General features: G+C 36.2%; 1 protein-coding gene across 27 annotated transcripts in view; it reads left to right on the plus strand.

Annotated features, from left to right (window-relative positions):
* LOC120626775 (protein tramtrack, beta isoform) overlaps positions 1 to 12,496 on the plus strand; it is a 548,009-nt gene that overhangs the window by 311,095 nt on the left and 224,418 nt on the right. Inside the window, exon 5 of one of the 27 annotated variants that reach the window (XM_039894467.1) lies at positions 7,829 to 8,703. The exons of the other annotated variants lie outside the window; for them this stretch is intronic. Coding sequence (XP_039750401.1) covers positions 7,829 to 8,688 — 860 coding nt within the window. The 3' untranslated portion in view covers positions 8,689 to 8,703. Of the gene's footprint in view, positions 1 to 7,828; positions 8,704 to 12,496 lie in introns of those variants that run through there. 27 annotated transcript variants of the gene reach the window in all.

A 12,496-nucleotide genomic window follows, 5' to 3' on the forward strand; every position in this document is an offset into this window, starting at 1 on the left:
GTAGTAGCGTGACACTAACTTACATGAAACAGTCGACTGAGGGTATGGAGAAAAGTGTTAACATCGCAGGGAAGTCACTGACAATTTTTGAGAAGATGCTCCTTGATCTGTCTCTAAAACAAGGATTGAGAAGGAGCTCTCTTAAAAAAAGACGGACGGCCTTAGAGTAAATGCTTCGTATTGTGCCTGCAGATTAGAATACAGTTGTCACTACCCTTCTACTAACCTCAGGTGTCGTATCAGGCGACTTAGGGTTTATAGGTAACAGAGAACAGGAAGCGTCCTCTGAGCTACTATTTCCATCTACTGAGGTCACCAACTCGTCCGCCCTGCGTAGTGATTATAGGCAAACCCTCCCCTTGAGAGAGGCCTTTAGACCATCAGTGGGCTATTATAAGCCGTTGATGAAATAAATTTGGTATACCGTCGCAATAATAATACAGTGTTTTTGACTCTATAAATGAAAGATGCTGTCGGTTTAAGGCACTAAATGTCTCAAAACTACATCAATGTGGCTTGGGTCTTTTTCTTTTAGGTTAGGTTAAGTAAGGTAAGTTTTGCTAAAATTTCGCATCTCCGCGAAATTTTGGCAAAACACTCTCTTAATGTTTTGATAACCACCGAACACTGCCTGTATGTTATGGTATAGTAAAACAGTAGAAACAAAGAGATGCGTTTGACGCCATCGCCACGACCGCTGAGTCCTTACTTCTGAGATAAGTAAGAGTCGTTTCCTCGTTCTGCACTACGAGCTCAATTGCTCTTTTGCGACCACTTAAACGTATACAACGTGTTAATGAAAACCGAAATAATACTCCAGAGACTTAAGAGGTAACTACATTATTTACTGTCTCTGAGACATATCTGTGAAACCGAAATGCTTATAGTTTTGAGTAAGCCATTGCAGTAGTTTTTACTGAAAGACATCAGACTCAGTCCTAACATCACATGCAAAAGTAAAATCAAGTGACTTATGTCACTTTATTGGGTACGCGTCGCGTAGAGTAGGTAGGTACTATGCATGAGTCGGTCTTTTATCTTCACTAGGGTTGCCATAAGTAAACACTTAGAATGGTTTGAATTTATTTGTATAGAAAAATAAATATGCTTCTTTTAATTAAATATTTTTACTGGGTAATTCCTAATAAAATGTACTTATGCACCCTTCAACAGTATTTCGTAACACGTTGTATATACGTATACTTAATCTGTGATAGTACTGTGTTTCTGTAAACCAATATACAACGTCATGGTACAGATACGAGAAAAAATTATGTAGGTTGGCGCAACGTACAAATGCATCGAGGATGAATAAAAAACTAATTTGTCGGATACCTATACTTAGATACTTTAATAGAAATGTTCAAATGGTTTTTTGTTATGAAAGAACTAATGCATTGGGTCAGGCCGGCTTTTGGCATGGTAACGTATGCCGCTTATTATGTTTTCACAGAAGTTATTGATTTAAAGAAATAAACCATCTCAATTTTTGGATTTTGTTTTGTTTTTATTTGTTAAGAACATAACTAGGTTTTTTAAATAGTATCTTTTTACCATAAAATCTGAATAAATATTTGGTTTTTGGATATTCCGTATTTATTTCATTTAATCGACCATCCTTGTATATATTTTCTGTACCTAAATTAGTTTCGATGTTACACATCTACCTGTGGTCCAGCGAAAGTCAAATTTCTTTATTTTCGTGAGAATGAGCTTCTTAGGATGTTAAAGGCGCTTCCCAGTCCATCACATTTTTTTATTAACAATAGCTTAATTTTTTATTACACGGGATTTCCGTTTGTTTACCATGATGAGAATAAATTGATTTCCTCCAAAATGCAATATATAATGTTATACCTATGCGTTGGTTTTTCTATACCCTACGGGAATATTTTCAGGGTGATTTTCACTACTTTCGTATTAATAGTTATAGTACACCTATATAAATATTTGAGTCCGCTACAAATCTCAACTAGTTGTAAGTGATGACGCTGTTAAAGAATATAGCTGGCTAACTTGTTTCGGATATCGCAGTGACATGAAATCCATAGGTACCATTCATTAAGACGGCTGATTGGCGCAGTGGGCAGCGACCCTGCTATCTGAGTCCAAGGCCGTGGGTTCGATTCCCACAACTGGAAAATGTTTGTGTGATGAACATGAATGTTTTTCAGTGTCTGGGTGTTTATATGTATATTGTAAGTATTTATGTATGTTATTCATAAAAATATTCATCAGTCACCTTAGTACCCATAACATAAGCTACGCTTACTTTGGGGCTAGATGGCGATGTGTGTATTGCCGTAATATACTTATTTATTTGTTATTCTCGCGGGTGTCGTTCGAGGCGACCAAGGAAAATTAATAAAACCCTATGTGCTACTACTACTATTTACTGCGATCAACAACCCCATTCAGTTAGGAGGGGCGTTAAGTAAAAGCTGGTGAGGTGGGTAAAGTTATTTGTGACTCGCGGATAATTTAGCATAAGCAAATAAGCTTATTGTGGAGGGCGTCATGTTCAAAACATTACCCTATTTACATGCGTTATATAGTAAAATTATAACTATAATTTTCGCGCATCTGATTTTTTTTGTCATGACCGTCCTGCAGGAATACCATCCGAAAGCTGCCTGGAATTTTACTAGTGTATAATTTTTTTTAGCCACAGTGCAATGGTTGCGTAACAAATCTGGAAAGCAAATGACATTGGTGGATGGCTACCCCTTTTACTTGGCTAATAAAACCAGATATACCACGACCTGGCGCTGCACCCGCGGACCTGATTGTAAGGCCCGGTTCGCCATGTCTACAGAACGTCAACGGTGCGTCAGGCACAACCTGGTGCATGAGCATCGAGCGGCGAAGTACGTTGTTCATGACGGAGTTTATTTTAAAATATAAAATAGATAAAAGTGGAGCTTTTGACGTGACAACGTCTTATAATTCGATGGAGCGGAAAAACATGACGTATGCGGTGTTACCGCGCTCTGAGGCGTTCCATTCAAGGCTTGAAGTGCAAGCGAGAGCGCGGAACGAGCGACAAAGAGGCACAGTCGGCCTCCGCGTTCGACATCTGTCTCTCTCCTACTTGAGTGAGCGATGCGTCCGCGTGGACAGCTTCTATACAATAATACATTTACATGTTTTCGGCAAGGATGAAGTGCAGTGAAAAGTGAATGTGGTGTCAATTGTTTATAGCAACGATAATATCTATCAAACAAATAAAATAAAAATTTTCTTTTGAAAAATGCAACCATTCCATCAGTATTTTCTTACGACGTTGTCACGTTCATCTATCGTCAGTAATCCGACTTTAACCAATTATTATTTTTTCTGCAAGAGAGCTAGTCTGGACCAGTTCTACATTCATTCTTCTTTATGCCGCGCAACATTGAAAGCAACATTGCTGTATTTCGGTTTATAGAGCTTGGTGGCCGGTATGAACACAGACACATGAGGCTCACCACATACGCTTCAGGTTGACAAAGGGTGGAATTTTGCATGGCGAGGACGCTCATTTTGATTGACGCTAATGATTTGTCCCTCAGATAAAAAGTAGGCTTTCTTCGTTCTTTATCTTGTTTAATGCCAAGCTACTGCTCAACAAAGGCGGAAAATATGTAATTGTTCTAAATACAGTTTAGGTTTATAATTTAAACATAAAAGTTACAAAATAAAAATCGAAATAGGTACATAAAAATGGCTTTATTTAGCAAATTCAATTTATGTTTGTTTAAGGGCTGTAACAACCAAAGGCGCAAGTCACTCTAAAATGGCGGTGGGACAGACGTAGCTTAGACCTGATCATTGCTTTTTAACGGACATGATTGTCGTCAAGCAATGGCCTATCGTTAATTAAAAAAAAAGCCATACCATACATTTGACTTTAATAGACGAGGACAAATGTCATTTTAGTGATTATAGACTGCTATCTATGTTTACTGGAAGCAACATGGTGCTGCATGGAACACGATAAGACGGCCTCGTTCACATTTTACCACTAGTCATTCATCTTGGACTAAAAGTTGTCCCAAAGTTTCCCATAATCATAAGTTATCACGCTCAAGTCAATAAACTATGAAATATACTAACTTTAGAATTATGTTGTGCTAGCTGTTGGCGTTATTAATACAGTTTTTCCCCTCCCACAGCTATATTTACTAAAAACAGCGTTGGCAAGGATATAGCGGTCGTGGAAGGATACAGCTATTGTAAAGACAAGAGGAGTAAGCACAACATTTGGCGATGCACCCGAGGTCGCACGTGCAAGAGTCGTTTCAAACTGACCACGGACAATATGATCTGGCAGTTCTTCCGCGTACACGACCACGACCCACCGAATTATCTGATAAGCAACGGCGTTTATTACACCCGTAGGATATTTACCAAGTAGTCATTGTTTAATAATCCACTTTGACGAGTTCATTTGCTAAATTTGGCTCACAATACATCTTTAATTCCTAACGACCTTAAAATATTTATTCAGTAGTTTCAATAAACAAAGGAAAAAAAAATGGTTGCGTATAAGCACATAGTGTGTAAACAGTGAAATTCTGAATTGAAAGTTAATATTATTTGTAACAACTTTATCGCACGTGAAATTTTAGTACACTTTTAAATTAATGAGCACCTTAAAATTATTAAAACAAAATGTCATAGATAATTTATAATTACGTTACATTGTAGCTGTAATTGAGCCTTTATAATTTACATCGATATTGACATCGACAATATTCTATAGCGCAAAAAGGAGTAATCTTACGCTGACTAAAAACTTATGTAAACTCCAATGAAATACAGACCTTATTAGTATACATTTAGATTTGAAAATCATTAAAAACAAGACTCAAACTATCTCGGTCTTAACAGCGAATGCTTAATTGACGAATACGCGCCAACCTATAACGATGACAAACGAAGATTTTTCTCTAATGCAGAGCATTGTGATTAGCTAAAATATGCGTACATACACGTTATAGAACTGGCGGTACCGTATATTTTTCTGTTCTATAAAATAATTGCAATTCTAGTTATAAATATGTTATGATTAAAAAGTATATAGTCAAATTAATATATTGTATTAACTGTCACAAATTGTCCTATTTCAAAGAGCGCGTGATAACTTTAATGAATTACGAAAAGGCGTTTAATTGTAAATGGTGTAACTAAATTTTGCTTCACAAGTAATAAGGTAACACCAACTTTATTACTTGTTGGGAAGCAAAATTTGTTTACGATATTTTGAAAGATGTTTCGGCTGCCGCTAATTGCCTGCAATTCTTAAGCAAGCTTCCACTTTGGACTGCATTGGCTCCGTGGCGGTAAAAATAAACTTACTTAATTACATATGTTCATACCAACAAATACAGATGTATATTTTTATAGTAATCATTAATAGACCAAGCAGATGGTAAGTGAAAAAACATCGACTGTAAACAGAGCAAAACAACACAGAGAATGCACGGCACACGTCCTAGAAAGTGAAGTCCTATTTCCATCAACCACAGACGTAGGTATTCCAGCCTCATGTGCCTTAATACACCGGCAACCACGCCCCGGAATACAGCAACATTGCTTGGCGGCAAAAATACCAGCTCTTTCACAAAAAGATCTCTTATCACTTTTTTAATCCAACTACAAGTTAACCCTTGACTGCAATCCCATCTGCTAAGTTATGATGCTGAAGTCACACTTCTTATTCGAAAATAGTATGAGTTTACGAAATGTATTTCTTGGATTGTAACGATTCTAATATGATACAAAATCAGGGCCGAATATGTTGAAAGCAAGCCATTCGGTAATGGTGTTACAAGAATATCGCATTAACGCAACTATCCCGGATCCACGTCGTATTACGTCCTACTTGCTACCAATCACAAGGCTTCTTTAAATCAGCGCCTCTCGTGATTGGTTCTAAACTTACCGCAAACGACGGGTGGTTTTGACCGTATATTTACTTATTCACCTGTTTTACTTTTACAGTGACCTTTGCAAAGAACAGCCAAGGCAAGGATGTAGCAGTGCTGAAAGGATACAGTTATTACAAAGATAAAAGGTGCAACGAGATTTGGCGTTGCACAAGAGGTGGCCATTGTAAAGGCCGGTTCAAGCTGAACTCGGAATATCAGCTTGAACAGATAATCTCCATACACGACCATGAACCATCAAGTTACATAATACGAGATGGTTATTATTTTAGAGTTTAGGTCATAACAATATCTTATCAGGTGCGGATACCATGGTAGTAGGTACAGATTTGGGTACTACACAAAGCGATAAATACACTGGGAACGTTGGAGATCTGGATTGTTTTACTTTTTTTATAAAAAGCAAATAAAAGGGAATTTTCTGGTTAAAAAATTGCCAAAGGTTTTATGTGAGTAAAAAGTCACTTGCAATCAGTGCATCTTTATAAGTAGTCCAAAGTACGGCCGGTACTGTATATTTAAAAAAAAAAATCCAATAAGCTTTAACCTGACATCGAAAATAGAATTTTAACTAACTAATTATGTGAGTTATTCGATCTGTTTATATTATAAAAATGTTATCCATGACTTTGAAATCATGTTTTTTTTATTTTACCTTTTGTCCGAATATTCTTTTATGATTTGTAATGTAAAAAATTTTTTTCTTTATGGCTCTGTCTTTTTTTCATACAAAAATATAGACAATTCGTTTATAAAAAAATATAGACGATTACGAAAAATAAACTACTGAAACATTCTACTAAAGAGTTCCTTTCCTTATCTCCCAAAATTGCCAGCATCCTCATCAATCTATAATTATAGTATAAGTAATAGTTATAGCCTTAAGTCATAAAACGTAGTGTGTAGGTCCTGGTCATTTAATTGCTAAAAAATGATGCAACCTGGAGGTCTGTGCATTAATATCACAGAGTAAAAATAGTCATACAGAGGTTCGACACAGCCATCTAGACATAGCAATCGTGCGGTTAATGCGGGGTTGAACTTGAAACCTTACTGACCTTGGTAGTTGTTTACTCCTAGAGTCAGTAAGGTAGCTCGATAGCCTCCAGTCAGTGTCGGCATTTACCCTTAGATCATAGGCGTCGAACAACTGTATTTCTTCTTTATACTTTATATTGTTAATAAGCTTTGGATGATGATTTCGATGGGGTACTTATTTGTCTTCTGTTTCTGTTACAGTTCAATTCGTTATTAACAACTGTGGAAAGGAAATCGCAATACTAGACCACTACGCTTTCGGCCGCGACCTCAGAAGTGTGAACGCCTCCATATGGAGGTGTACTCGAGGAGCTCGATGCAAAGCGCGTTTCAAACTCACACCAGATGGTCTTTCTAGAATCATCTCGGAGCACAATCATGAACGACCCAAGTGCTTCGTTAGCAAGGGACTTTATTTTACAAGTAAAAGTAGTTTATTTCATTAAGATGCAATGTAATTGTTGTAGTTGCTTAGTCCTTTTTAAACATAGGCATTAAACTTTTAAGCGGCTTTAAGCGATGTGTCTTTCTATGTCTTATCTCTAGTCACTAATTATATCTCAGTTTTTAAAGTAATTAATGTGTAAGAACTTTTAAATAAAATAATTAGGAACTCGGAAATTTATTTTAAGCTGACTCAAAATAAAGAATGAGATTCATTCACCAATCATCGCGTTTTTATTTCTTCCTTGTATTACCTTACTTAAAGTTTTTATAGTTCTTTTTAATTTGAAATAATGTTTTGTCTAGTCATGTTCACTTAAATTGAATGCGCATTTGATAAAGATCTTCTTAAATTATTTTAAGTTTTTATCAATTTCGATACAGAGTTTGGTGTCTTACACATAATATTATTTCAGAATACAACTCAGATAGATCTCCCAATGCCAATGAGAAAATGCACGGTACTTGGAAAGACATGTTTTTGGGCGACTTTCATAAAGTAACTATTGATAACGGGTCCGCAGATGAAGAAACAAAACAGTCCTTACTATCACCTGCAAACAATCTTATGGAAGATTCAGATGGGCCTCCAGATCCAATCTCATCACCGCTGTCAAAACTAACATCTTCGTCTATTGATGATCAAAGAACGCCTTACTTATTGAAGGCCAAAAATGATAGCGCAGAAAGTGGCGATGAGTTTTGTCTAACTAATCATTGTGTTGATTATAGCCCATATCCTTCCGGAAATTCAGTGACGTCTTCAGGCCAGTCGTCTCCAACTCCTGATATACGAAGTAGCGGTCAAAAACGCTTTGATACCTGGGCGGATAATAAGAGGAAGCGACTTAAAAATGAGGGCAAAGTCTATTTATCAAAACGTGGTCATATTGTACCAGCAAAGGTGATTGGTAACCCTTGCAATTGTAAATACAACTGTAGCACTAAGCTGACACCCGAAGAAAGAATGGATATATTTGAGAAGTTTTGGAAATTGGGCGATCGGGAGAAACAATGGCTTCACGTTGCGAGCTACAGTTCTAAGGAGAGAAAGAAAAAGGATTCGCAAAAAGACATGAAGCGTAATCGTCAATTCACCTACAAGTATTACCTACCGAAGGATTTAACACGAGTAGAAGTTTGTAAAACAATGTTTTTAAATACGTATGCTGTAAGCGAAAGAGTAGTTCGCACTGCTTGGGCTAAGTATGATGGCAGAAATGTAGTAGAAAGAGACATGAGGGGTAGACGTAAAAATCTTAAACCGAAAACATAATCGGGTTAAACCCATATAGTCCATATAAGTATCTGTAGAGTCCCATTGCATAGAGCAAAATCAATAAAATGGTACTCGGTAGGTAGTTTGACCATTTTTCGTATGTTATAATAATACACCTAGTGTTTTTTTTTTTAAATAAAGCAAGTAGTTATATAATATCGAGATATACGTGTAATGGAATTACGAGATACGGTTGAAGGGGGCATTCTTCTTAAGAAATTACTCTGTCAAATTAAATCAAAGAAGCATATTTATTTTCCCATACAAACTAATTCAAAAAATTATCAGTGTTTACTTATAAAAAACGAATATTGAAGATAAAAGAACGACACGTGCATAGTACATTCGCTGTGACATTGAATGTGACGTTAGCGCTGTATCTGATCTCTTGAATTAGGTTTTGAGTAGACAATGGTTTACTCAAATACTATTAGAGTTTTGGTTTCACAGATCAAAGTTAGACACAGTGATTAATGTACCTCTAAAACCTCTGAAGTATTATTTCATTTACACGTTGTACTAATCAATCTTGTTTACTTTTTTTAAGCTGATACATTAATAAATTTATTGATATTCCCTAATTAGGTTAAGGTAGGCATTCCGGTATGATGGCGCAATAAAAGCGTTTAGGGTTTAATAAGTTAAATAAACTGCTACTAACCTTATCAGGTTTGATTGTATAAGATACTAAAATTTGGGTCTTTTTCAAGTACTGAAACTGTATGTTAGTAATTGGACAGTAGTGTAAAACTTTTTGCTTCGTTGTCAAATGTTTTGTTAAAGAAATGTTCTCTCATTAATTGAATGAGTTCATTTTTACGTGCGACATAATCATCTATATTGATAAAACTAGTCATTGTTAGAAATGTACAATTGTAAATTGTACTATATATTCTAAGTAAATGTTTATTTATTTATTCAATGTATATTGATGTCTATGATTAAAAGAATGTTAATTGATGTCTATGATTAACACAATGTTTATTAATCAATTAATATACTTGTTATGCTTACCATGCCGCCCGAGTTAAATAAGCTGCTTATAGATTTCCTTAATACCTGATATCACCTGACAGCACTTCAATCTTAGATTGCTTCGCTACTTAACATCAGGTTGGATTGCACTAAATATTTCTCATAATGACTGCCTCCAGTGACAAACTCCTAACGCTTGCATTTTTCTTAACCACCTATAATGTCACCTTGAAATCAAGTGGATACGCATTTTCAATCACCAAACTAGGCTAAATCATCTAGGCTAAATGATAACATAACATCAGTAAGTTAAATAAGATTTCCATGTTCGATATCTAAGGCTGATATCGAGATAGGAACAGGAACTCAAGTTCTGTATCTTATCTTATATCTTTAAACGAGCAATTCTTGTATATATATAATTGGAATCTCGAAATCGGCTCCAACGATTTAATGAAATTTGGTAAACGGGGGTTTTGGGGGCGAAAAATCGATCTAGCTAGGATTCATTTTTAGAAAATGTCAGTTTATTTGTGTTTTCCGGTAATAAACGATTTAGTGCAACGAAGTTGCACGGGTCAGCTAGTTAAGTATAGTTTTCAAAGGAAGATAACTTATGTTTTGAAGTCATTATATTACGTGCCGCCCTACTCGTATGTCCATCAACCCGAGGCCTTGGAGCCTCATGTACCTGTATTACACCGGAAAGCACGCCCTTCAGACCTGTATACAGCTATGCTGCTAGGCAGCAGAAGTAAGCAAGGCAGCAGTATTTCCCATATTAGCTGTAGAAACTCTACTACTAAAAATTCATCCAAATCCATAATAATTAATACTTCTAAGTTATGGTGCCTATGGTGCTATGGGCTTCATAACAGGGCTCAGAGTCACTCAGTGGGCGAAGGAGAGAGCTATTGCTCGGATAATCTCAACGCGATCAAATAAGAAATGAGGAGATCCTTAGAAGAACCAGAGTTAATGACATAGCTCAACAAGTCGCGAAGCAATGGGCGGGGCACATAGCTCGAAGAAAGGATGGAAGTCGGGGTCCTAAGGTGCTGGTATGGCAGCCGCAATGGTAAGCGCAGTGTTATTCGACCCCCAACGAGGTGGACGGCCGACATTAAGCGCGTCAGCTGCAGGATCTAAGCGGCACAAAGCCGTGGAACTTTTTGAAAATTATGAACTCCCTTCAAAATACCTAGCGGTTTATATGATGAAGATACGCTGTCAAACTAGAATGTACCTTTCGTTGAACACTAACTCCAGTTGTTGACCGTATTTGTACCAGAGGTTGACCAATATTTTAATGGTGATTCTGATATCCTGATTCTAAAGAAGAGTCAAAGGCAAGAGCTAACTGGTATAACAAGACTCGGATGTATTTTGCACACATAGTAGGGGTTCTTTGTTGATCATTTAGTTCTTCTGATAATCTTGATGCAATCTAATCTTGTTTTTGATCAAAGAATTTTATGAAAAGTCGTGGTAACCCCTTTTCAAATGATCTTGTAAATTAAAAAACGTCCTCCTTTGCAGTACAATGGGTAATGAAACAGTCAGGCAAGGAGCTGGCAATCATCGACAAGTTCACCTACTACTGCAGCTCACGGAGTAAAACGACTGGTGCTTGGCGTTGCACCACAGGCGCACGCTGTAAAGCGCATTTCACCGCCTACATTAAAAATAAGAAAATATTCAGAGCGGACCTAGAGCATAATCACTTGCCACCGCGGTTTATTATGCTGGATGGCGTGTTCGTGAAGATTTAAGCACAATTTATATCATAAAAATTAGGTCAAAGTCAAAGTCAAATATTTCTATATTCAAATAGATACAAAAATGGCCCTTTTGATGCGTTGGTTACATACAAAATGTGTACATAGTAGTGGGTACTGATGGTGATAACTACTAATACTTTCATAAGAGAGACTTTAAAACCCACTACGCTGCCCCGATACGACTTGGCGGACTTTAACCTAACGTGTTAGTGATAACAATGGGAACCGACGGCTTTGCGTGCTCTCCAAGATACGGGGGTACAAATCAAAAACCCAATACCTCACTTTCAACGATGTGTGAACACGGGAATCGAACCCAGGCCAATTGATAAACAAAGGCTTCACATGTTCATCGATTACGACTAATGAATAAGTTAAGCAGTTTGCTAGCAATATTTTGTAAATTTTAGTAAGTGCCAACATTTATTGAGTCTTGGAAAAAACTTATAAATAATATATATATTTATGAGTTTCTCTACATAATGCATAATGTAAAGGATACATTTTAAACATCTAGTTTTGTAGTAACTTTTTTTAGAATACAGAGTTATAAAGTGAAAGCCTAGCTAGTTTCCTTTGATTAACTAATACTTATTTATCTATACATTAATACGGGGAGCAAAAACTTTTAGCCCATAATTACGAAAATTGCAAATTGCACACACGAAAAGGAGTGCAGAATGGAAGAGTGCTAATTTTTTTTCATTTATTCATAAAACATACATTAAATCAATAAAAAAAAACTTTCTAAAAAGATCTATTTCCAGCAGTGGACGTCAATTCGTAGAAGTGATAATGATTGTAAGTTTGTGTGTTTTGTCTTAGTTCTTATTTCTTCTTTGAATAATGAAATAATGGGTGGTAAATTGATAAAGTCATAGTAAATACTACTTAGTTTTTAAGTAAGAAGGTAAATTCTTTTGTAATATAAATAGAAAATAATTAAAAGTGGTAGATATGCCATCATAAGATTTAATGGCGATTTATTTTCAACCATATTGCTGCCAATACATAGCATAACATTTAATTTTATAAATATTTCCAATTGA

This window comes from Pararge aegeria, chromosome 10 (genome assembly GCF_905163445.1).
Source record: "Pararge aegeria chromosome 10, ilParAegt1.1, whole genome shotgun sequence".
NCBI classification, from domain to species: domain Eukaryota; kingdom Metazoa; phylum Arthropoda; class Insecta; order Lepidoptera; family Nymphalidae; genus Pararge; species Pararge aegeria.